General features: G+C 37.6%; 3 protein-coding genes across 4 annotated transcripts; all 3 read right to left on the bottom strand.

Moving 5' to 3' along the window:
• Positions 1 to 172: 172 nt before the first annotated feature.
• On the bottom strand, positions 173 to 11,023 carry LOC140792805 (DNA-directed RNA polymerases IV and V subunit 2-like). The gene is made up of 8 exons (XM_073144012.1): positions 10,882 to 11,023; positions 9,579 to 10,095; positions 8,331 to 8,537; positions 4,473 to 5,353; positions 3,290 to 3,581; positions 1,962 to 2,909; positions 1,566 to 1,837; positions 173 to 869 (listed from the first exon to the last, which is right to left on the bottom strand). Exons 2-8 carry the CDS (start codon positions 10,065 to 10,067, stop codon positions 368 to 370), a joined length of 3,591 nt encoding a protein of 1,196 aa, XP_073000113.1. The 5' UTR covers positions 10,068 to 10,095; positions 10,882 to 11,023; the 3' UTR covers positions 173 to 367.
• Positions 11,024 to 11,767: 744 nt separating this feature from the next.
• Positions 11,768 to 16,816, bottom strand: LOC140792794 (uncharacterized). The gene is made up of 2 exons (XM_073144001.1): positions 16,637 to 16,816; positions 11,768 to 14,365 (listed from the first exon to the last, which is right to left on the bottom strand). The coding sequence occupies exon 2, from the start codon at positions 13,982 to 13,984 to the stop codon at positions 12,059 to 12,061; it is 1,926 nt and encodes a 641-aa protein (XP_073000102.1). The 5' UTR covers positions 13,985 to 14,365; positions 16,637 to 16,816; the 3' UTR covers positions 11,768 to 12,058.
• A 4,402-nt stretch (positions 16,817 to 21,218) lies between these two features.
• Positions 21,219 to 25,793, bottom strand: LOC140792785 (uncharacterized). 2 transcript variants are annotated; one of them, XM_073143982.1, is made up of 8 exons: positions 25,544 to 25,793; positions 25,328 to 25,411; positions 25,141 to 25,238; positions 24,742 to 25,061; positions 24,349 to 24,580; positions 22,886 to 23,090; positions 21,897 to 22,069; positions 21,219 to 21,714 (listed from the first exon to the last, which is right to left on the bottom strand). In XM_073143982.1, the coding sequence occupies exons 1-7, from the start codon at positions 25,634 to 25,636 to the stop codon at positions 21,983 to 21,985; spliced, it is 1,119 nt and encodes a 372-aa protein (XP_073000083.1). In that variant the 5' UTR covers positions 25,637 to 25,793; the 3' UTR covers positions 21,219 to 21,714; positions 21,897 to 21,982. The 2 variants fall into 2 exon arrangements, with proteins under 2 accessions (XP_073000083.1, XP_073000091.1); XM_073143990.1 differs by having other exon boundaries at positions 25,555 to 25,694.
• Positions 25,794 to 25,857: the final 64 nt, after the last annotated feature.

The following is a 25,857-nucleotide window of genomic DNA, read 5'->3' as shown; positions in this document are numbered from 1 at the left end:
GCATAGAGTGATTCCAGATAAATAATCTTATTGAATCTATGACCCTGAAAACAGAAATAACAAAAATAAAACGACCAAAAATCATAAGATCAACTCATTGATTATGCCACGATTATCAAGCAGCTAGGAGCAAACGGAAAAGTTCAGACGTACTGGAGGAACAGAATACTAATTTGGGGGATCCAATTGTAGCTTAAGATCTTAAGATCGACTATATACATCTGATGGTTCTGTGTTCAGGTTTCAGTTTAGATTGCAACTATCAGCCAAATGATGATCTAACATACTGTTATATATATATTACACGAGCAGCTGCAGTCAATACCAAAGCATTGAACCTACCATATTTAACTAAAGACTTGTGGTTTTAACAAACTTCGGTCTCAAACTTGAGACAAATACCCATGCTGAAAAGTTCTTGATAGAGTAGCTTCGCTCCATAAGGCACATTGATCCGGACGATGTTTTCAGCAGACCGGCAGAAACCACAATAAGGGCCACGAACCTTCTTCCCCCCGGGTATTGGACGCAGGATCACATTTGCAGCTCGTTTGCATGTCTGACAGATGTGCATCTGTGAGAAATCACTGAGCATGAAAAGCCGCTCATGGAGGTTAGCAGCTGCTCCATGAGCAAGTAGGCAGTCACGCTCCATTTCTCCAAACTTCACTCCACCAAATCTCTTCCTGTCTGCAACTGGTTGCCTCGTAAGTGGGTGAACTGGGCCGGTATTCCGGAATTTCACCTTATCTTCAGCCATATGGATCAACCTCTGGTAAAAGGTGGGGCCTGTGAAGATCATGGATCGCATCATTTCACCAGTCCGACCATTGAGAACCTTCTCACTCCCCCATCTTGAGTATCCAGCCCTGAAATGCAACAAAATTTACTTAAGAATGGAAAATGGAGATCACTGCTAAACATATCAATGCATCAAGATAGTACTTCCTTCTTACTCTGCTAGAAAGTTTTAAGTTCCAATAGGTAGATCACATTTAAGAGGTGCTGATATACTAGCTAATGTGACAATAGGTAACAATTGAGGTAACATAACTCTTGGTCAAAAGGATAAAAAGAGGTCCTTCATATGAAGGATCTTTACTTCTAACAATCCCAAATATGCAATATGTGTGCTCCTGAGGAGCCATATGCATGAATGCTGATAGTAATAGTACATCTTTCTTACCACCTGCTGTAGGACAAATCACAAATAAAAATAAACTATTGGTATTACTGGGAAGCATGACAGCAAAAAGATTAAGGTGAAAAAACATTTTATCAGCCAATGGGTATCAAATATAGGTTACTTGTAAATATGCTAATAGATCTTACTCCTTTCTAAGGAGTTCCACTTTGGCAGAACAAATATGCTAGCAAAGATGAAAATATTTGTATAAGTCAAAGTAAATTTCTTTATTAGACCAGATATATCAAAATTAAGGTCTTAGTTATCACGAATATATCTCAATTCATCTGAATTCATCAAACTGCCATAGAAAACAAAACTATTCAAAGTAATAGACATTTTGACATAACTAATATTTTAAATGTAACATGTTACTCACTTGTGCAACTGCTCTGTGATGACGTCAACAGAGGCAGTGGTAAATGGTGTGGCATATCTCATTGAACCACCACATGCAATACCCTTTCCCAAAGCAGCTTCGAGCAGCTGGCCAGGTGTTTGTCGTGTTGGAAATGCGTGTGGATTTATTACAATATCAGGAACTATTCCTTGACTGGTAAAAGGAAAATTTTCTTGCGACTCCAGAAAACCAACCACACCTTTCTGACCATGCATACTGGAAAACTTGTCCCCAAGGCACGGAGATCGAACCTGAGCCCATTTAAGAAGAGGTTGAATGGAGAACTATTGACACTGTCCTACCTATTAAAGTAAAAAAAAAAATACAAGTAGCTAGGACAATTACAAGGCCTTAAAGAAAAGAACTACAGATTACCTGTCTCAGAGTAACAACTGCAAAGTTCTTCCCCTCATCATTTGCTGAAAGCACTACCTTCTGTACCATCCCTTTTTCTGTATGTTTTAGCTTTACACTGTGGTCTTCTCCTGACTCCGAGACCTTCCCAATCACGATATCCCCACTTTGGAGACTTGCACCAACATATGGGAATCCATCATCATCTAAACTGTCCACCCGCCCTTTCTTGCTTTCCGTTTTGCCGAAGTCAACCTTGTCCTTCGACTTTATATGCTTCATCTCCTTGTTTTCAACCTCAGCTTTGTAACTCCTAAAATGTTCTGTTCGGAACATACCACGCTCTAGTGAGGTCCTATTCATGACTAGGGAATCCTCTTGATTATATCCTTGATGAACATTGACAGCAACAATTGCATTCTGACCATTGAAATATTCAGGTCTAGCCACAACATCTTTTCGTCCAAGTGTGTAATCAGTTCGACCAAGGCAGTCAGCTATCACAGTCTTGAAAAGGGGCCTTTGTGGATAGTAAAGTTGGTGCGAAAGAGTGTCAACTCGGATGTTTGGATTTGTTGTAGAGAAGCCAATAGCCTGCTGGGAATGTTTTTCAGCTTGGTACAGAACCCTCCTAGCAAAATTGTGGTTGGCGAAAGGGATGATACCGCAACTCAAGCCCAATAAGAATGATAGGTCAAGTTCGCAATGTGTGTATCTGGGAACAGGCTGACCTTCATCCCTTGTAAAAAGGTGCTTTATTCCCCATGCAGTTTGGCAATCCTCTTCTTCTTCGACACCAATGAGTTCTATGACTTCTTGGTCCATAAGAGATTGGAATGAGTAGGCTCCTCCTCCCTTGAGATTTTTTATTTTATTCAGATTCTCAACTATAAGAAGGGGCCTTAGTATTCTTCCTGCATCAGAAAATACACGGATTTCTCTTTGGTGCTTGTCCCTCTTGATTTCCACCTATGCATTTTAGAGATAAAAAATTAAAGAAATATCTCTACTTGTTAACAGCATCATAAACTGCATGTTTCTGACCTAACAACGATTTCCTGCAAACCCCCATCCGCAGGAGATTGCTGTTTACACGATATGCTTTCCGAGTGTATAGAAGTGGAGCATAAAGCATCTTAATCTTGTTAAGTGGCAATAAAGTAATATCATTCCATGTCACAAGTGTGTATATATACATATAGTTTGACTTTGTGATGATTAGTCCATATTACAGATGAGATTATTTCTTCATCTAAGGCAAAATTATCTGAATAGCTTTCCTTGATAGCATAAAAAAATTTCAAGCAATACGTTCAAAATGAAATATTAAATTAAGGAAAAAGACAGACCTGCGGATGGATTAGCTTGGTCCGGCGCATAGATCTGAATCTTAAGACGAATGAGGCTGGGTCTGAGCAAGTACCAATCCAATCTCCATTCAAAATGACTTTATCTATTTTGCTTGTTGATGATGAAGAACATTCATCCAGCTTTTCCATTCCACAGGAAATCAAGTTTTCCATTAAAGGTTCTGCTATTTTTGAGCTAACAAGAGCAGTCACTGCTAAATTTTTCACCAGCCCACAATTTTCACCATCTGTAGTGGACAAGAAGCATAGTTTCCCCCAATAGGAAGGGTTTCTGCACGATGATTTTTCATGAAGTTAATGTTACTAAAACTCTAAAATCACAGAATCTGACGGACATGCTCCCCATGATAAACGACACATTCAACCTTCAACCTTATAAGCCTGATACTGACAATACAGAAATAATCAAGCCATTCACTAGTGGAATCAAATGACATTTCAAGATCCAGTATTCACTTTTCTTGGTCATATGTACTATCTACCTGAAAAGATACTAACAATATGATGTAGTAGTACCAAAAATGTGGTAGAATGAAAATACTTCATTGAAAGCTTATGTCATTTCAAGTGATGTTGCTTAGATTTTTCATCAAAGCCTATTTAAAAATTTCTATCACAGAAATATAATCATTGAATTTTGAGGTTTAACTGTATTTCTTGCCAATCTAGTATAAGTATTTAATTCATCATTCTTTTGCAAGTTCCATATGATAAAATTACAGGTTCCTACAATGTATACTTACACGCCAATGAAAAAGGAGAAAGCTTATTGTAAATTTGTAATGATTATTCATAATTAGGAGGATATCGTCAAATTCTAGGAGCAGATATGTGAGAAAGCCTATTGTAATAATTATTCATAATTAGGAGGATATCGTCAAATTCTAGGAGCAGATATGTAGTTTGAAAAACTTTAGGAGAGGTATACATGCAAATTTAAGATATTTAAAAGGATAAATATGCAAATTCTAATGCTTAGAATTTAGAAGAGCTCATATCCAAAATTCAGCTTTCAGAAGGAATATATGAGAACAAATACTTTCAGAGAGGTTCTTCTTGTGAAGCACAGAAAAGGAGCAACATGGGAACATAAGAATGGTGTGTTTTATATTTTTCAAACATGTATCAACTGGAAAGAAACTGAAACACGAAAAGAACATACGGGTATCGTGCATCTCCCGCTTTCCCTGCGTAAGCAACCTGTTGACGCGTTTTTCTCAAGTCAGACATCATTTGAAGGGGATTTGTTCTTCTAAGGGTTGCCACGATGCCTGAGCACCTTTCTGTCCTCCTGTACGGATGACACCATGAACCAGTTGAAAAGGCCCTGTTAATACCATTTGTAATAATAGAAGCATCCAAATAGCGTTCAGTCACTTGTAAGTCACGGTCTCCATATAAATCTCTTTGCATTGTCTTAACCATGCGCCTCTGAGCATGTCTAATATGGGCCCGCAACTCTCGTGCAAGTAATTCACCAGCTAAATCCAACCTCTTATTCCTGAAATCGTCCTTGTTGTCACATTTTCTTTTCCCAGAAAAGGCAAGCAACAGGCATTTTACCATATATCCCAGGATAAGTGCTTTCTGCCTATTCCCACTAATACCCGGAAATAGATATTTAGAAACATATTCTTCAAAAGATTCAGTTGGAGGAAACTTTGAGTTTTTAATCTGTTCATCTACATAATCACGAGCTTTATCTCCTTTACGGAAACCCTCACACTGCTCATCTGATTCTTTTATAGTTGTTAGTATTATGTTGACTAAAGCAGCATTACAATCTTCAAGATCAAGCATCTCAAAAACTTCCTTATCAGATGATGCACCAAGAGCGAAAAACATTATCCATATCGGCATAGTTGCATACAAAAAGAATAAATTAATAAATCTTCCACCATTATAACCTTCACCTTTTGGCAGTTCAACAAGTTTTATATAGATTCTTTTCCTCTTTACTTCAGAAATGTACGACACAGTCCAGCTTGGCTTATCAGTGACCCAGAGCCTTGTCAAACATCTCTGCTCCTGTGCGATGAAGGTCTGTAGTATGGAAAAGGTCAAAAATTAAAGGGGAAACAGATAATATGATTTAGAAACCTTGAATTCATACAACTAGTAAATTTTTACACAAGGAGAAACATAATAATGTTATTTAGGCTTTCAGTAGAGTAAACGTCTAGCAAGAAGTTGTTCTGTACTAGAATTAGAAGTTAATTTAGTAGCAGAGTTACCAAAAGAACAGCAGGTAATAGGAAGGAAAATGAGAGAGAGAGAGAGAGATAACCACCTAACTCACTGGCCCTCACACCTGTCGTCACATCACGAGGAAGAAGAAAAAGAATAAGTCCAGACTTGCACTGAAAGGCCTCATGCCTGTCGATGCATCATATAATGAAAGAAGACAGCCTTAGCCATCAAGAAGTCTTGTCAATTTTAGCCATAATACATAATCTAACCAACCATTAACTAGTTAATCAAAGCCCCTTAAATTATGTATAAATCAGGCGGCCTGAATACTAAACTATACTCAATTATAAAAGTACATAAAAATAACCTAAATAAATGGTGAAAAGAATTATCTGATAACATAAATCCTAATGAGAACCTACTAATTATGACATAAATCAAGACTAACCAATATTCCAAATTAAGATTTTATAGTTGCTCTTTTTGTTGAGTTATTACAAAAATCAGGGCATGTACCAGAGGCTTCAAATCTTACCAACTAAGCATGAAATTTTGCATCAAAATAATGAACTGAAATTAGCACAAAGCTAGATCATGAGAGCCTGTGAGTCTTCCGAACTATTAAAATCTAGTATAGACGACTTTTGGCGAAATCGTGAAACGAAATTATTTAAGTATTGTTGTGCAGAGAACTAATCCTATTTGCAGTCTTATAAACACCTAAGAGTTTAGGTACAATCTTCCATGTACTAATTGTCAAGTTGATTTCAAAAAATTCTTAAGTTGATCTTATGTGAGGGTCAATAGTTAGTAACTAGATCTGAAAGTGCAGTTTTAGATAAAGAGAAGAAGATCGGGATTTGCTTTAGTCCCAACTCCTAACTACCGCCTGACAAAAAAGGAAATAGGAATTGGAAACTCAATAGTCAATAATGAGTAATTAATGCAAGAAAGATTGATGTAGCCATGGAAACATATTTTGCGATTGATACACCTTGTTAGAATATTTTCTTATTGCACTAGCTGTTTATTTTCATTAAAATAAAATTCTTGTAGGTCGCGTTCGAACGCGGAAGGGGTTGCGTTCGAACGCCCTTGCGAACGCTTGCATCACGTTCGCAAATACAGAGAACGCGAAAGACGTGTTCGAACGCGGTTATACACCTTGTTAGAGTCTTTTCTTGTTGTACTAGCTGTTTATTTTTATTAAAATAAAATTCCTGTAGGTCACGTTCGAACGCAGAAGAGGTCGCGTTCGAACGCCTTTGCGAACGCCTGCATCAGGTTTGCAAATATAAAGAACGCGAAAGGCGCGTTCGAACGTGGTCGGGCGAGTTCGAACGCCGCGTTCAAACGTCTGCATCGCGTTTGCACATACAGAGAACGCCTTTTGTGCGTTCGAACGCGATTGGGCGCGTTCGAACGCGATCGGCGAGAATCCTCTAGAATTAGGGTTAGTTATTGTTATTAGGGCTTGTTGGCTAGCCTCTATAAAGGTGTGGATAGCAACCAAATTTATTAGGCTATTGGATTATTAATTTCTTGCCTCTTATCTTCTCTCTATTCTCTCTACCCTAATCTCCCTCCTCCTTCTTCACCAACCTACCACCTCTACTGTTGGCAAGGTCTATTCTACCTCGTCGATTGATTCCCCCCTCTTCTTTGGGATCTCGACCACTTCTTTCTATTCGTCTTTATCCCTTAAACAACATCACTCATTCACCCTCATCTCTATTATCATCCATAATCCTAACTTCCACTCCACCCGTCACCACCACCATCTTCCGTAATATATCGCATTTTCGTCCCAATTGCAGTTCACATCTGCGAAGGGCGTAAATACAAAAAACATAAATCAGGAAGTTACAGATCGATTCTACTTAGTTTCGTAAATTTTTCCCTCGATTGCGTGGACTGCTTCCTGCATAAATCCAAATCTTAAGGGAATTGTTCTGTAACTTAACAGCGATTAACCTCATAAAAATAAAAGAAAGAAGAAAAAATAATAACTAGAGCCAGGGTTTATCGGATCAGCCGATCCAGGCCCGATCCGAACTCTCTTTCTTCTCACTCTCTTGTACTCTCTTTTATTCTTTCTTTCTTTTTTTTTCTCTTTACCATATAACTATTATTTTTCTTACGGAGAGATCTAGCTCCAACGAACTCCGATATATAATTTTTTAATTTATTTCTTTATTTCTCTCTCAGTTTCTTTTATTTCTTCTCTTTTCTTCTTCTTCACTGCACCATGATTTCTTTTCTTCTTTTATTTAATTTTCTTCCACTCACTCTCTTTTTAATCTCTTCTTCTTTTCAATTTTTATTGTACCATAGTTTTTCTTTCTTTATTTTCTTATTTTTGGTTAAAAAATATTTCTAAATTTTTAGAAATTTTTTCTACATTTTTAAATAATATTTAGAATTTTACGTAATTAAAAAGTCCGATTCAATCCAAGCGACGGATTTACTGATCCGGTCGATACATATCGTTTTTCTAGAAGGTCAATCCTAATTTTTTGAACCTTGACTAGAACAATTTTACTTCATGAAAGAAAGTGTCTTCCATCTCACAATCTCTCCAATTAAATAGGGAAAAGAGCAATTTTAAGCAAATAATGTTTAAAGAAACTACAATTGATCTAAATAGAATACTAAGAAATTATAGGAAACTAAAATAACTAGGATAGCCTAATAAATAAGGTTCCTTTAAGAAAATGGAAACCTATGGGTAATCCTTCATAGGTGATACTACAACAAAAGATGCATGTTAAGATATTGGAAGGTACATAGTACATCTTGCATTAGTGATAAAGTTTTGATAGTAAAGTACCTTCTCCATTCCTTTTATCAAAAAGTAACCTCCAGAATCAAAAAGACAATCACTTTTCTCAAGTTTGTGCAGCCAACAAAGATTTGATTTAACCATTACAGGTATCCTTCCAATGGTAATCTCCTTTTTATCATCAGTCAGAATCCTCTTTTGAATGTATTGATCCTTCCCCGACTTAGCTTTGTCACTTTTCTCTTGCGTATAGACCTAATACATTAAGACATCTTAATCAAGAATGCAATAAGGAAACCAACATCTACCTCATGCCAATTAAAACTGACTCCATAAATCACTTCAAGTTGGTACAGAAAAACATACTCTATACTATTAACAAAGATTACACTCCGAGGCATCTTTCCACAGAAAAAAGAATATAGACTATTTAAAAAAATAGGCAACTCAAAGTAAAAAGGACATGCACCACTAATGCAAGAAGTGAAATAATTGTCAAACATAAAGATGCAACTTAATAAATTAATACACCCAGATGCATGGATGTCTTTATAGTTTATACTGATAAATCATGGGGGATAAATCTGTAGCAATTATCAAAAACAATTCTTGGCATCCAAACTATATGCTAACCACCTAACTTTATGGAACAATAGAGAACAACTTCAAGCCATATCATATTATACTTGAAATAAATAAGTTAGGATGGTCATTTGAAACAGCCCAATGGTTCTTTTGGTACAGTATGATTGGAAAAGATGCAGCAAATTTTATATTGTTATACTATACCCTCAAAAGTATCTAAACATCAGACCAGATATTTCAAGTTCTTCTGAAGATAGTAAGCCAGTCATTACAGTATCATTTAAAACATTGTCAGTACTGCTTGAAATTAAACTTTTTGCAAGTAATGATATGTATTCTCAGATGCGAGGGTTTAATGTGATGGTACTTCATTAGTTCATTCTAAAATCATGATAAGATAATCAGACAAAGGACTCCAGGGGAATGACACCTAGCCGGAGATTTTCATGTTCTTGCAAAATGCTCTACAAAACATTATGTACAGAACAAGAAAGGCATATAGAGGGGTCCCAACATTGCTTAATGATCAAAGCATTATAGATGCTGCACGAACGCGAGGTGCACATCCACGTCACTCTATTTCTCCAAAACTATCGAAACCTTTCACAGTGAATAAGTAGTAATTGTACTTGCATGGAATTACAATGACAAAATTTCAGTAGAAGACATAAAATCAATCCAAATATAAGAAAAATACTGGTGCTTGCTGACCTGAACCCTAACTTCTACTTTCATCTGCGAAGAATAAGTCATATTTTGCAGGCGTGCATGCCTTGGAGTAAGTTTGAGGCATTCCTCTTCTATATCATTCTTCCCCACCCAAAACACTGGTTTCTCAACCCTAACTTTTCCAAATGTGATGGTTGCATGTCTCCAAGCAGTTCCCCCTTTCTTTGAGGGATCATAACCTGGTTCCACAGTTACTTCACCAAGAGAATCAAAAAGATCCTGAATTCCATGCGATACAAATTCATTGTAGGAGTTTATCTGATGACTGATGAGGCCCCATTCATTGAAGAAGGCCCTTGAAGCGTCTTTGCAGAATTTCTCCAGACTTCCAACACTCAAATCAAGTTTTTCCATGTTGTTTGCGGGAGAATCAATATTCATAGGGTCAGAACTAGATAGCCCCTTTATATGATCTTCCACCATGAACTCTGTCTCAAGGTCTGATTCATGTGGTGATTGTTCTTCTTCCATTGTAGACTACAACAGATATGTCACACTCCTAAAAAATTTTCAGTGAGATGTTAGATCAAAAGGATGGTGATAAGATTCCACCATGTATTAAAAAAAATTACAGACAGAAGGAACTATCATAATTTAGCCAAAGGCAGCCTTGTTTCCTGATCCTGTAGCAGATCGTGTTGCCATTAGCATAAAACAAGTTAATCATCAGACATTAACAAAAATCCGAGACCAAATAAAGGGCAAAAAAAAAGTCAGTTACAACGAGTCATTTAGATAAATGAGTTCTTTCTATATCTAATGTCTGACTTGATGCAAGTCTTTCAAGTATCAATTACAATCCAGTCGCCAATGACAATAAACAATTGTTGTCACTTAAGGGAAGTCAACATGTAAGTTCCAGAAGGAACCACATTTCCTACTGTCAAGAATAAGCAGAGTCATATTCACTTTCTTGTATTGTTCGACCTGCCACGTCCAACTAATTCGATCAAAAACAAGCTCAAAACAAATGCATGAGCCAACGATTCTGAAGATTCACTCACATAATCTAAATCGTTAGGAAACTTAACAACAAACAGAGTTCCACGAATTTCGAAAAGAAATCAAGTTGAGTAGGAGAGGTGCGCACTCAGCAGAAGACCAAAGTACCCAAGAGGGCGAAGAAAAGGATCGATGGAAGTGAAAAATCAAAAGGGGAAGCCGCGAGAAGGGAGATGGCAGCGAGCAATGGAAATGGAGCTTATCCGGTCGATGCTCCGGCCATGTGAGGTCTTCAAAAGGCGGACCTGAGTGACGGCGAGAGAGAGAGAGAGAGAGGTCGTACCTTCGTGAACCTTCTGAAGATCGGTGATGGAGTGAAGAAGGAGCTCCTCGTGCGGGAGAATGCTTAGGGTTAGGGATCGGTATGAACGAGGCCTCCAAGGAGAGAGCGAGAGAGAGAAAGAGCGCTCTTTCTTCTTCCCACTAAACCCTTTTTGGGAAGAGAGGGAATCAGGGAGAGTATACAAATAGAAGGTTTGCTTAATTACACAGGCATCGTTCTGAAAATGGTTTACGACACCAGGCACTATTCATAAAATATTTATCAGAGTAATAATAACACTTTGCAACAACTTTGGCAAATATCTTATCTGAATGGCTAGCATGTACATATTTCTAAAAGGATGTCTATTTTTTTCCTTTCTTTTTTCTTTTTAAAGGATATTTAGTATGGTGCAGAGATCGTATTACATTTCACCTGTTAAACTATGACTCAGAATTAAAGCCTTTTAAGGAGGAAAACAATTGTACAGATAACCTCTTCAATTAGGGGAATGTAACACTGCACATTTTTGTTAGCTTGCCGTTCCGAGGAATATACAGTGCTAGACAAAGACATTCAGATCAAGAATGGTATCCACTAGATCATTCTACTTGCTCCACTAGGTGGCGTAGATATTAAAAGTCTTCAATGCAATGAAATAATTTAGTTTCTAAAAGTCATTTAAACTTACACTCTAATCAACCAACCAGCTAAAAATTATTGCATGAGAATGCATCCATCAGCTCATAAGATCTCTGCAATAAAAGGTTAGTTACTTTTTATCTATTATAACAGATAAATTTTAATTGTATAGAAACAACTATATCAATGATAACAATAAGTTACAGTACCAATCTTCATAAGTTAGGAAGCAAGCCTACAAGCAATGATCGGGATGCAGCATAAATAACATAAAACAATAGCACTAGTTGAATTATTAAACACCCTTATTCACAAGAATCGATACCTGGAAGCTTAGAGTTCAAAAGCTACCAGAACAATTACAGCGAATACATAGACACATAAAAGCTTAATTTCCACAATACTTAAGTCTTCGTACTAACATAACCAAACTAAACTAGATAACAGAATTCAAAAGACAGACTTGGAACCTGTAATATAAACAACTACTGCAGATCTTCCATTACAAATGGATAATGGAGGTCCTGAGAAACAGAGCGACTGAGCTGACCGAAGTTCACACTTCACCACCACCAACAGCACTCTTGAGGTTACCGCCTAACAAAGACATCAAGCCACCACCATGCACCCTTCCCTCAGGGACCACAAACTCAAGACTCTGCCCCTTGCTTCCTCCTGCCTCTCTGCCCAAATTCATCCTTCCAGATGAAGAGGACTTCATAGAGAGTGGAACTAACACCTGAGGAGGTATGAGAAGCTGCCTTCTACCCATGCTTTCTGATGACTCAACACAGTCAGATAGGGAGCTCATGCCTGAAGAAGAGTGCTCATAGTCCATACTGCTTCCCACTGTTGATGAAGTGGAGACAATTCCTCGGAAGAGACCAGGACCTATCATGCTTCTGCTATTTCCAGCCTCGCGCTCCTGTTGCGAGACCATCAAGCTTCCATGAGCTGCACATAGACCACTCTTCCCCCTGGCAAACTTCTCGCACCCTGTGCCCCATGAACAACGCTTCCCCCCACCATGGGCCTTGCAGAAATCTGTGCTCCCCTGTGCGCTCTTCCCACATCCTTCGAACTTGCACCGCTTCCCTCCACCATGCCTAACGCAGCAATCAGTACGACCACGTGCACTCTTAGTACACCCTGCCACAGAACATCTCTTCCCTCCTCCATGGGCCACGCAAAAATTAGTACCGCCATGAACACTCTTAGGGCAGACCCCACCCCCCTCGTAGAGGCACCGCTTGCCTCCTCCATGTCCTTTGCACAGTGGTGTACTCCCCTCTGCACCTTTAGTGCAGCCTTCAAAAATGCACCGCTTGCCACCACCATGGGCCTTGCAGTACATGGTGCTCCCCTGTGCACCCTTGCCACAATCAGGGAATTGGCACCGACGGCCTCCTCCATGGGAGATGCACAATCCTGCCTGGCCCTCAGCACTCCTAGTGCAACCCTCTACTGTGCACCTCTTCCCACCACCATGCCTGATGCACAACCCTGATCTACCACGAGCTGCTTTTGTGCACCCAGTGTGACCACAACGACGACCCCCACCATGAGCAATGCAGAAATCTGTCTTGCCCTCCGCACTCTTGGTGCAGCCAAGTTGTTGGCACCGCCTTCCTCCTCCATGAGCTTTGCAGTATGCTGTTCGGCTTTCAGCACCCTTGTTGCAGCCAGGCTTCTGGCACCTTTGTCCACCTCCATGAGCAATGCAGAGTCCAGATGCACCCCTGGCACCTTTAGAACACCCCTTGAACCTGCACTTCTTAGGATGGTGATGATGACTCTTATGGTCAGCAGATGCACAAACAATCATCTCAGAATTTGCACCAAAAGAACACTCGGTTGTGGCTGAAGGCTCAGGACTGAGCTGAAGCTGATTATGAATAGGATGAAGGTGATAAGTACTATCACTACCAAGGTCTAGTAGATCTTGAGTTTCTTGTGGGGATCCATTACAAGAAAGAATTTCTGACCGTGGAGCAAAGAGAAGAGACGGCATGTAGCCACCTGATTTCCTCTTAGCTGAAGTTGAGCCCTCATCAACAACTGGTAAAAGCAGACCTTTTTCACTTAGAGGAGACCGAGTCTGGTGGTTGCTCGGTGCTACTTCCAGGACTGTTTCTGAAGTTCCTCTAGGAAGTCCCAGCTTTAACATCCCTGAATCAGTTGCAGATTCTTTTGGTCTATTCACTCCGGAGTGATAATCAGAGGAATACATATTTGGTGTTGGACCTAATCCAAGAACCAGCCTGCAACTATCATCCTGAGCAGAGACATCATTAACGCTCTGCGAATATGTGGTTTTAGCAGCTTTACCAGCCATTTCAAAGCCCAGGCAGTCCAAACGCAATGCAGTGCCACCCAAGCTGTCACTCTTGCAATTTTTTGTGTTTTGCCTGATCTGTGTGTGTGAAGTACCAAATAGAGGTTCCTTTCCATGCAACAAGAGATCCTTCATATTAAGATCCATTTTTTGCGGGGTTTAACAGATGGAGATGGATTACCAGTCTAGTCACAAAGAATCTGAGAGGAATTGAAGATGGAGAATGTCTTTCGCGATGTTCTATAAGTGCATTAATGAAACTTTAAGTGCAAACCTAGTATAGATGAAATGAAAGTACATATGGAATATCAATTCACAACCTCCACCGCTGACAAAGCCTGATGTGTCTGCGCGATCCATGACTACTTATTATGACACTTCCTTGAAATCAAAAGGCTAATGGTTCCACAGCATACCAAACACATTGTGTGGGTAAAATCCCATGGGAAAAGTTGTGGCAATGAGCAGTGATAAGGGCAACCAACTAATGGTTTACTTCTTTCAGAGAATTCTTTGAACTTATTAAACCTGCAGGAAAGAATTTTAATCAAGAACACTTCGAAAGGAAAGATTTGTTAAAGTGAACGTCTCAATTAAATCTCACACTTATCACGAGCATATATCTATAAAGCCCATTTAACAGATTTCATCCTCGGAATCTTTTAATAGAGTCACTAGAAAATAGTCACTCAAACAAGACTAAAAGGAAAGTGAATAATCATTCTAGTCAACCTAAACAGTAAAAAGACACATTCTGTACTGTTATCTGTCTTTATTCATTGAAATTTTCAACCAAATGGTATGGATGTGACAGGAACAGAGGAATCTTATTCATGCTCTGCCTATTCATGATGAATATAACTAGATGGCCAGAAAGAAAACTGACAGGCTCAAATTCAATCTACAGCAAGCACAGATAACAGAATATCTGAACAGTCAGACAAGCGATATAGAATATAGAGCAAGTTGAAGAGGCTTGTTAAGGCAAGGTCGAAAAGTCATAAACAGGCAAGATTAGATAGAGTTTTATCTTCAATCTCCAGATGTAAATCTGAATGAACTAAATAAAGGAAATTTTGGATAAAATTTTTCTGATAAAAATGAATAAAGTTCCATATGTCCTTAACATCTTACAATCTTAAAGTGCATCATGAAGTAAGAAATGGAATTACACCAAAAAAATAAATAAGATGAAGAATAACAAGATAAACTTACAGCATTAACAATATAATATGCTCTGTCAGTAATTACCAATGCAACTCAGTGGAAAAAAATGAAACAAAGTAATATCTACTGCTCCTTGATAAGGGTCTCAGTGAAATCACAGTCAATCTATTCCATTGAAAAAGAGAACACTCAGAAGTTTTAACTCTGTGCAAATCTATGCAAAGCAAGATTTAAAATGGAATAAATGAAGAACAATTTGATCACGAATTGCTGTGTTTGAGGGCATATTTCCACAATGGAGGTACAGAAAATTGAATTTTAAGATCCACAGAACATTAAGCAATAACAACTAATAAGTCGAGATAAAATTTGCTATGATGTGAACTCTCTCCAAGTTCATGTAAAACATCAAAAGGGATTCAGATTCATAGAACATAATTAAGCCTACCAAATCAATATAAGTTGCAAAAAAAAAATACAGGCATCAACTCATTAAAGAGGGAGCTCATTACAAAATCACCCCCTTTCCTATTAAATAGCATCTATATGTATAAGCATACTTGTATCTGTCATATACCTTATAAAACAGGATATTCAAAGAATATCCAATGAGCATTAATTTCCTGTATGAATATCATTTCAAAAATATCCTAGGTGTTCTAACATGGTCCATAGGAAACCTACATATCATTATAATCAAATTCCGAAGTTACTGATCAGGAAGAGGAAAGATACAACATGTTAGCCTACTAAGATTCCATCAGCAGGTATATGTTTCCTATTTGAAATCTTCACAGGTGGAGTTTACCAGAAAAGATAGAAGATCTAACTGGGAGCAAAGTTTTCCTAGAAAAAGCTTGCATGTTTTGGATCAGATGATTACAATTTTTAGCTAGCCTTAAAAATATCAGCAACCATCTATATTAAACCTTAAAAATAAAAATAAAAAAATTACATAGCAAGAAAAATTACAAAAAAAAGGGACCCCCAACCGCATAAGAACCTATATTTCTTAACATCCACGGAGTTGCTTCACATGTCGAAAGGTCATAACAAAAATCGTATTCTCCATAAGAATATAAGTAATACGGGTATGACAAAGTAGGACAAAAACTCTAAGCGAGTACCAAAATTCACATATTAAGTTCCAGACCTGCTGCTAAAACTGACGAGAGCATCAAAAAATAAAAAAATAAATAAATAGAACTTCCGGAGTTTAAAAGTTCACATAATAAACTGATAATAACATAGTAAAAAGGAAAAATAATGAATTAATCCTTCGGTACAAGTCAAAAAAGAAAACCAAAAAAATATGAGATCTACAAAAATATTAGCGAAGGATCCAAAAATCTTAACTTCCAATTGAAAAGAAAATCAAACAAATATATGATTGCCAAAAACGAATAAGGTAACAAATACCAGAATTAAACGGGAAATATACATCAGAACCTCAAACACCAAACACGCGAATTCACTGAACCAAAAAAAATCGTTCAAAAAGCCACTGATTTAGACCGTTCACAAAAACCCTAACTTGACACCGGCAAGTAAGAGAACAAGTAGAAAACAGATATTAAACCGAATTAATTCGGGAAAAAAACACGCAAGGAAAGGAGAGGTAGAACAGAGTACCTTCAAGGGCATCAAGAGATCACGAAGGCAGCCAAAAGAACAGAGCGCGATGGGAGATGAACCAAGTGCTCAGAGGAGAGAGAGAGAGAGAGAGAAAATAAAGATGGAAGCTTTATAACACGGGAAATGGAATTTGGCGTCTCGGCCGCTATTATTATTAGGGTTTGAGAATAGGAGGTTGGAGCGATTTGAGATAACGGCGAATCGTTAGCTGGCAAACGACGTCTGTTCATCCCGACTCGGACGCGGGGAGCCGATTTTATATCGGCGTGACGGCTCGATGTGGGGGGACCGGGGGGTTGGTGACGAATGCTGACGTCTGGATATTTTTGTTTGGCGCGTAGCGGTTGGTCTCGGTTACGGTCGCCTCCCGCCACGAAGCTACCCTCACACGAGTCAGTGGATATGGACCGTCCGATTTAAGATATTTTTAATTATGTTTTAACATACCAGATAAAGATCATCTAATTAAAACGATACACCCTCTATAACTATACGGTTTAAAATCCGGACCACTCAACCAATCACAACGAGAAAGGTTTAACAATCCTACAAATTCCAACTTGCGAACTATTTTTCCCACCTATATGAATTGAATTCGATCTTCACACGTCACTGCGATGACCTTTTGGTGGATAGGAACTGCGACACGATCGTCGACAGAGACGCCTGGAAAAGGAGCTAGTACTGCGATGTAGCATTAGAGACAACGCGTCCTGGGTCCATACTCCTCTTTCCATGCCGTTGTCCGTTTCCTAATATAACCTCTCTTCGATCAAAAATCAAAAGCTCCAGGTAAATTTTATTCGTTCTAAAGTAAGAAATAAGTGGTTGGAAGTAAGCAAGATAGGTAGTTGTCGGCATAACTGCATCATGCCATTTCATAATCAGGATGCTATTTAATGAGAGTGGACCCTATAGTTTCCAGGCCTAGTTGAATTCGAACCACTTATACTACATCCTTATTTGTATGCATGCGTGGATGATTGGAGAGAGAGAGAGAGAGAGTGGTCACTAATAATTGGTATCATCTCACGAATTCTGATGTCATGGAGAATGGGATAGTTCGAAGGGTGAAGCTGATTTTATAGTGTGTCATTTGCTCACGGTTATATGCACGAGTCCCAGTGGTACAAACGCTGTGAAATGGTTCTGGACTGGTGTCTAAAAATATTATAGAATAATAGATTGTAACTTTTTATCGTATGAAAAAACTATACCAAAAAATATATTTTTTTTTCCCTATGATTTGTTATGTTACTTGCAGTTAAGTGGTCCCACTGTGAACAAATGCTTGACTCAAAAAAATCCAACTCACGCTGAGTCGGCTCGGAGCCGAGCCGAAGGAACTTAGGGGAGCAAGAGTAACGGCGTCACCAGTCCCCACTATGCTGCTCCCGCACCCTATTCGCTGCGTCCATTATTCGTGGCAGGCAATTATTGCCCACCAGACCAACGTGGCAGGACACAATTCGTGGTTCTTCCTACGTGGAATCGCGGAGCCCAAGGCGTGCGTTTAGATCGCCGATTCAAAGGCGTGGTGCGATTGCCGTCCGCGTCTCCGCGTCGACTGCTCGGCCACGGGAGACGAGAAGACGACAAAAGCGGGCGCAGGCCCCGATGCGCGTGCCACGTTTCGAGCGACGATTGGTGGTCCCGAGATCTACAATCGGCGAGGTGGGCGTCGCCTTTGCGGCTCCCGGACGCTCACGCCTCCTCGAGGCAGTCTCGCGCATAGAAATCTCTATGCGATCCTGCGATGTCTTCTTCCAATTAACCAGCGACCAGTCTTCCGGTTCCTACTACGATGGACGTACGAGCTGTTTGACTAAACTACGTCTCCTTGTAAATTTATTCACCTAAATAATTTATTCTTTAAATTTAATATTAAAATAGATATAAAAATTAAAATTTTTGAAGAGCTGAATTATATTATTATCAAAATTTAGGGGCTTTCTCATGTAAATGCCCTCATCACACTGACTGTCGTTTTATCAGTATAAATAGTTTATGCGGACGTTTGGTTGGAGGAATAGTTGGAGTGGCAACAACCAAATCGTAGGTCGTCAGTGGCGAAACCGACAAAAGCGCAACGGCTGTCACTACCTGACGAAAGTACCCCCCCCCCCCCCCCCCAAGTGCAACTTCTTAACGAAGTGCTCATTTTCACAAATGACCCTCTTTTTAACGATAATTTCACAAATGACCACTACTTCTTTACTGAAACTTTTCACACCAGAAATTGAAAATTATACTTAATTTTTTTCTTCGTGACCGCTAAATTATGAGCGTAATTCTCTCACAAATATTTATAATTTATATTTGTTTTATGATTAGTGTACGGACGCGTGATCTATAATGACAATTAAAAGAATTTATCGAATAAATCTAGAGTCAACTGTTGCTTTCAATCAGGAATTACTTGGTTTTGTAAGAATCTAGCAACATAGAGGAAAAGAAAGCGTTTATGGGCACCTAACTTTTGCCATCAAATGACCTAAGCAATCTCTTTAAGAAATTAAGCATTAGCTCTGCCAAAAGAAGACCTTGACCAGATAAATTCATACGTGTACGTATTAACCATATAATTAATACAACTTGCTCAACTCTCGTTCAGAACGTCCATTATTTCCTTGAGATGATGTCATCAGTAAATTTTTTTAATAAAAATAATGCTTCTTAACATAGTTGTTGACAAACGTTTCATACTACACTAATGCTTATACATCATTTTAATGCATGTTTCATTGCGGGAAGCAGAGAATCTTGAGTTGTTAACTAAAATTATTATTCGAAGAATATATATATATATATATATATATATATAATTTAAAAAATTTAGAGGTCTCTAAGCAGGTGGAAAAAGAAAAGAGAAACATTAGCTTCCCCATATGGATGGAATTTTAAAATTAATAATTTGTACCGTAGTAGTGGAAATCCTTCATAGTAAGGGCTATAGTTTATGAAATTAGTAATGAATTGAGTATAAAATAGACAAATTTATTTTATGACAGGAAAAGGACAGAATGCTTATAAGATTTTGGTTATAACAGCTCGATTTTAAGCTCATTTATTATTTTTGTCAGAAGGAACAGAGACAAAATATAATGAAACCGGAGCATCTACTAATACTAAAGTTATAAAAAATAACTAAATTTGCACGAAATAACTTGCTGATTGGCTACCAAAATTATTAAGCCAACTAGACTATCTAGGTAACTCTGAGACATTTTTTAGTTGAAATAAGTAATGTCTCTTAATTAATAGACCATAATGACAAACTTCTGGCTTCACCTTCAATAAAAACATCTAATAAATATTACTAATAGTTCACAACTTTTAAAATATTATAATTATCACTGCATTATTTAAAAATATTATAACTACTACTGAAATTATCGTGCTCTTTAAAAAATTATTATTTGATTAGTTAAATTTAATTTAATCATAATTAAAACTAAACTTTAATTGAAAAACTATTTTCTCCTTGTATAAATTGTATAATCTTTTACCAATATTATAGTGTAATCAAAAAGATAAAAATCGTTAAATAAAAAGTTTATATTGTAAACTCCAAGAAATAAGGAAATTTGATCCTTTATATGTGTTTAATTATTTTAGTAATAAAAATATTTTATTAAAAACTAATTATAATAGTAATTCTGAAATATTCAAAATATTTTAATGATAATTATAATATTTTTAAAAATATAATAATTATTATGATATTATGAAAGTACGTAGTAACAAGTAGTAAAAAAATACATTTGGGATTAAATTATGTGATACATATTTCAATTATTTTTATCATAAAGAGATGAAGAAATATTATCCTACAAAGAAGTGGCACGAGATCGTGTCTTAATCGATCAAACTATAAGTCGCCCACGTTCGTCTCAGATTACCAATTGAAAGGAATCTAATATTATTTTTAGAGTCCTTCTTCAAATTGATCATTTAATATTCAAAAGATGTATGCGTCATTACTATGCATTATTAAAGATTAAGATTCCCCTGACAATATAGTTTACAAAAGAAAAGAAAAAAAATTCCACCTTAGTTCATAAAGAATATACTCAATATATTATTTATTCTTTATTTAGGAGAAATGCTTTAAAATCTCATCCCCTTTCCCAGCTTTTCAAGAAAGAATGGGAATCTTAGTATGTGATCTTATATTATGCTGTTATTAATTTGCTAACTCACGCGGGTTATTTAATATAAATTATGTTTTCAATTCATGCTTAAAAATAACCGATGGATATCTTGTGCCAACTCAAAGCCTACCGTGTTCTGAATCTATTCTCATGGGTTCAAATTCAAACAGTAAAAAAGGGAATCAAATTACTCTTAAGGATTTATTATAGATTCCACTGCAATTTGCCATTCTATTATATATTCATCAGGATAAACGCATCGTTGTCCCAAAACCTTCCACAAAATTATCATCGCCCTGCTGACAATAATGTGATATGGCGTTGAACGGAAACCACTTGTGATTATTAAAATTTAGGAGTAAAATTGATCCAAGCTACAACTTCCCCACTACTCTCTACAGAACAACATTGTGACAGGACCTGTGTGATAATAAATGAAGAATTGATATTTACTGAGCAAATACTCGAATGACAAATATGTATATTTTTTTGTGACAAAAACAACCCAGTAGTCAAGCAAGAAGAACCAGAAATCTAACAGATGAAGTCTGAAGCTATAATGATACAAATACAAGGGTCAAGGTTCTCACCCTCACGATTTGCACCTCTCAGTCATTCATTTAGATAGCAAAGTGAGACAAGAAACTGGCCCACAAAATTGACAGTACCTCCGATGATGTAGCGAGACGAATGATGAAAACAAAGAACATAAGAGGATGTCAGGAGATAGGGACCTGGCTGATTAATTGCGATCAAATAGTTGCCGGTGATTGAAAAGTAATCTTCAGAAGTTCCTTTAGTTTCTCCACGCAAGTGAAGGGAGAAAAGAAAAGAAAAGAAACCACCCATTTTTTTCCTGCTTCCTTGTCACAGATGAACTCAACATTGCTCTCTCTCTTAAATAATTCTTGCATCTTCAACCTGCCATGGACCCCAAGTTTTCAAGGCATCAATTAACAAAATGAAGGACAAAGCTACAACAAGAAAAAGAAAACTAAAAATGGCAACCTCAGGTTAGAGCTCCTCATAAAGAAAGCAGAACAGCATATACAAGAAGAAACCGTGAGAGGTTGGGGGAAACAACTAAGTAACAAACTTTATACCTGAAGGCATCAGCCTAAAAATCAAGCAAGCATCATGTTACGTTACTGTTAGAGCAAAATAGGATGGACAAAAAACTGTGAAGAATTCAGTCATCTTGAATGACAATTTCCTCTTCTGCAACTTCCCAACAGCAGCTGCCAGGGTTCTCACGACATGAAGAGGGGCAGCAGCTCTACAATGAAATGATTCAGAGAGTTAGGCAATGAATGAATGTAGTGTTACATGTTCCAAGTATGATGCGCATTAATGAAATCTCTTCCCATTTTGATGAATCTGGGCAGAAGGTCTAATAGTCAAATTTACTGACAATTTTCCTATTAAGGTAAGCTAGTAGATTTTCTTTCTTTCTATGCCTTGCCCAAGGATTAAGATTATGAAACATTAGTGCAAGCACATGTCAACAAACAGTTCAGATAAGAGAGGTATGTGTCACCAACCGATTTAAAACTAGTAAACAAAGGGAATGAAGTGGTCCACTAAACAAGTTATCTATTAGATAACCTAAGTGAACAAATAAAAACACTCAAAATAGTGAAATACCATAAAAAATTGCAAATATGTACAAATGAAAGGCAATTCCCATTCTTGTGGAAACTAAGAGCAAACTACTTTGTTAGAATTATTTATCTGAATACCAGAATTAAGATGCAAGTTCATTATAGTTACCAGTAGAAATTAATTTGTGCTAGTTTTGTGTTTGGATTGTAAATTTTCTGGATCCATAGAAAAATTACAAAAACGTTAGCTTCTTATCATATCTTCTTAGTTATCCTTTCTCTTAAGCTTTCATGCAGTCATGCCACACTGAGTTTACAATTGACATTATCCACAAGAAAATCATTGAATATCTCTTTAAAGCACTATCATGTCTGGAGAATAAGATCATGTCTTGAAAATATACATTTGGAATAAATGTACACTTAGAGGTACTGCTCAACTTTAGCACATTCAAGTGCCCTAACCTGATTTAGGCACCGATAAGGCTTACCTTGGGACATGTATATATAATAAGAGTCATCCAAGTCCACTCATTTGCTGAACAAGCTGATGAATCATCAGCAGCCTCGTGAAGAAAATATAACAAGGGGGGCATCAACTGCAACTCATAGTGTCGGAGTGAACCACAAAGGTTGCAGGTTCCTGGTTTTGGAAATTCTTTTGCAGCCAATAGTGCACTTCCACCATAGGAGTACCTATAAGAAAGGAAATGACAAAATTAACAAAAGAATGAGAAAGGCAAAGTAGCACAAAGATTACAACCAAGATCAAAGTAAGCAACCCTCAAACTTCCCAACATTTTATGGATAAACATAATACGATTTCTTTATCAGGTACACCACTAATTTTACCTCATCACTTCTGAAAGAACTTTTTCTATTTTCAGAAACACATTTAAAGTGGTGTCAGCCAAAATCCACAGTAGATAACTGCTCAAATTTAAAAGAGGAATTCATGGTTGCCCTCATTTTAATAAGGTGCAGAAATGACTTGATTTCACTGCAATTTACATGCAGCATCAGAGTCAGTTATTTCAGACAAATAGGAAGAACAAAAGGTTTTTGGCCAACTACAAGAATATGCAAACATGTCAAATTGATACATGCAAAATGCCGAAATTTATAGGACACAGAATCCATAGACATGAACATGGAGATAATTGTCAGACTCCTATTTAATTGCACCAATAACCTCAAGATGATTACTGTCATAATTTGCTTAGTTTTATCATTTTCTGATAGCCTACTGTCAGTTCTCCTCCTGTGCCCATGTTTATATGATGCTGCATGTTGGTGAAGGATAGGAGGCCTGGGAGTCAGGTCAGAAAGGACAAGCTAATTGCCAACTCAGAGAATTTGACAACGATCAAGATATAAATCGCATCTGCATCTTAGCTTTGTGAAGAAGAGAATATGAACTAATGAATTAAACACTGGGATTGGAGTGCAAAAAAAGATTTGGTGTGTGCAGTCTTCACTGCTGATAGATGGAACTTCTTGATAGAAATAAGCAAATTAATTCAAAAAGTAGGGACTATGAAACAATGTAATTTCAATATTGTTTTGTTGTTATGCTGTCAAGAGGAAGAGTTTGCTCGATCCAACTATTGGTATTACACGAAGTGACAATGAACTGATAACATAAGTAAAATTAAGTTATCCTGTCTCCAACAGTCTTCATGTCACAGGATGTGATAACAAGGACAACTATGTCACAAATTATTGAAGGCTGAACAGCAAGTCATAAGTTTCATCATTGTTTCAAAATTTAGAGACAGGGAATCAGTTCACTCTTCCATGCAGCATAATATTTCCATTTTAGCTCATATAAAATCTTTCCTAGCTAGATTTGAATATGCTTTTTTCAACAACCTACTTGAGCAGTATAGCTTTGAAAAATGAAAGCCACTGTATCATTAATTTCTTAATCTGAAAATTGATTTTTCTTAAATACCTGAAGCATTGCTCTGGATGTGCATCCAACTGTTTCTTGAACTTCAGAAAAGTCCTGTCAGCACCTAGAGCTCTATCATATTCATAACTTTCTCCTTCCCACTTTTCTCCATCCTCACAATCACTAGAAGTGCTCTGGTCTTTGATAGAAATTGACGAATAACTACCAGAGAAAGCATGGATTTTCCCTGTTCGATGCTCCTTCTCGGAATAAATATAAAAGCAAGGTAGGACTGCACCAAGAGAAGAGAATTGTCATTCATGAGGTCATATTCTATGAACAAATCCTAGCCCATCAAATAGCTTCTGATGAGCTTTTCATTACCCTTGTGTCGCAGTCATGTACAGCCTGTACATTACTAGCAGAGAGGGAAATGGGAAATGCAAGATTTACCTGATGTACTTGCATCATTCAGTACTTGCTTGACAATGGGGTCTTCTGAAGCAACATTAGATCGTTTATGTCCATTTTGCTTCTTGGACTGAGACGCCAAGGAAGCAGCTTCTGCAAATGCTTGAGCCAATTCTTCCATATCAATCTCACTGTCGCTGTCATCATCATATTCTTTCAAGCTACTCGTTGGGAATTGCTCCTCGAACGAGCTGCCAATTTCTTTAATGGGAGCAGAAACTTCTTCCAAAGGCATTGGTTTTGGACTGTTACCACCATTTTGCATCTCGCCATGACACTTCTGAACCCGAAGAGCTCTCCAGCTACAAAAAGACAATTTTATCAATCAGAACCAAGACAAACGAAGATCAACATATATGCCCAAAAATCCAAATAACATACCTTTGGGGGTTACTCCCACAATCTCGCGTTGGGCAACCAAGCACATAGATGACGCGTTCCTCAATATTCAATTTTGGCATCGAAATAGGAGCATAAACCTGATTATTATATATGCAAAATGTAACATGAAACTTCTTTTTACTAAAAATCTCTCAAAAATACTCAAAATTGAACTCCAAAAACTAGCCTGTGCCACAAGACAAAGCTTCCCTCCACATAAACTGCACTGAAGCAACTCCGGCCTAATACCCACATCAGGGATTGGCCAATCCTGCAAGAATAAAGTCTTAAACAGCTAATCACAGTATTGCAGTGAAATTTTGATTAAATTAAACACGGGCACCTTAGATCGATCACTAAATTGATCGGAAATTTTTTTTAAAAAAAAACGCGGTATACTTACGGGCAACCCACCGATCTTTGTCGTGTAATGGTCGGCTTTCTCGCGGTAGTTCTCCGCCCACTGCCCTGGCATGCCCAGTACAATTTCCCCCATCTTTTACCAAAAAATTTGAGGAATCACGTACGAGGTAGAGTAAGAACTAGAAGAGGACGATGTCGAAGCTTGAAGACGAGGGTTTTGATAGGGTTCGGTTGGGAGAGTAGGAAGCCAAGGTGGGCCGCAATGCCGTGTCTCTCCACGAATGAGCTGTGATGGGCTTATGGCCATACAGTATAAAAAGGCGATTTCACCGTTTGAAAAATAAACGGAGCTGG

This window comes from Typha latifolia, chromosome 1 (assembly GCF_019914945.1).
Source record: "Typha latifolia isolate L0001 chromosome 1, TyphaL0001v2, whole genome shotgun sequence".
Lineage (NCBI taxonomy): Eukaryota > Viridiplantae > Streptophyta > Magnoliopsida > Poales > Typhaceae > Typha > Typha latifolia.
This window is presented reverse-complemented; position numbering and strand designations above follow the sequence as displayed.

What these genes read in the sequence shown, in the direction of transcription:
- LOC140792785 (XM_073143982.1), bottom strand. Translation starts at nt 25,636, where the DNA reads ATGGGGGAAATTGTACTGGGCATGCCAGGGCAGTGGGCGGAGAACTAC. An exon ending in CAAAGATCGGTGGGTTGCCC is followed by an intron (nt 25,412 to 25,543) that starts GTAAGTATACCG and finishes TTATTCTTGCAG; the next exon opens with GATTGGCCAATCCCTGATGT. An exon ending in GAATGATGCAAGTACATCAG is followed by an intron (nt 24,581 to 24,741) that starts GTAAATCTTGCA and finishes CTCTTGGTGCAG; the next exon opens with TCCTACCTTGCTTTTATATT.
- LOC140792805 (XM_073144012.1), bottom strand. Translation starts at nt 10,067, where the DNA reads ATGGAAGAAGAACAATCACCACATGAATCAGACCTTGAGACAGAGTTC. An exon ending in CAGTTGTTACTCTGAGACAG is followed by an intron (nt 1,838 to 1,961) that starts GTAATCTGTAGT and finishes AAATGGGCTCAG; the next exon opens with GTTCGATCTCCGTGCCTTGG. An exon ending in ATCACAGAGCAGTTGCACAA is followed by an intron (nt 870 to 1,565) that starts GTGAGTAACATG and finishes GTTGCATTTCAG; the next exon opens with GGCTGGATACTCAAGATGGG.
- LOC140792794 (XM_073144001.1), bottom strand. Translation starts at nt 13,984, where the DNA reads ATGGATCTTAATATGAAGGATCTCTTGTTGCATGGAAAGGAACCTCTA.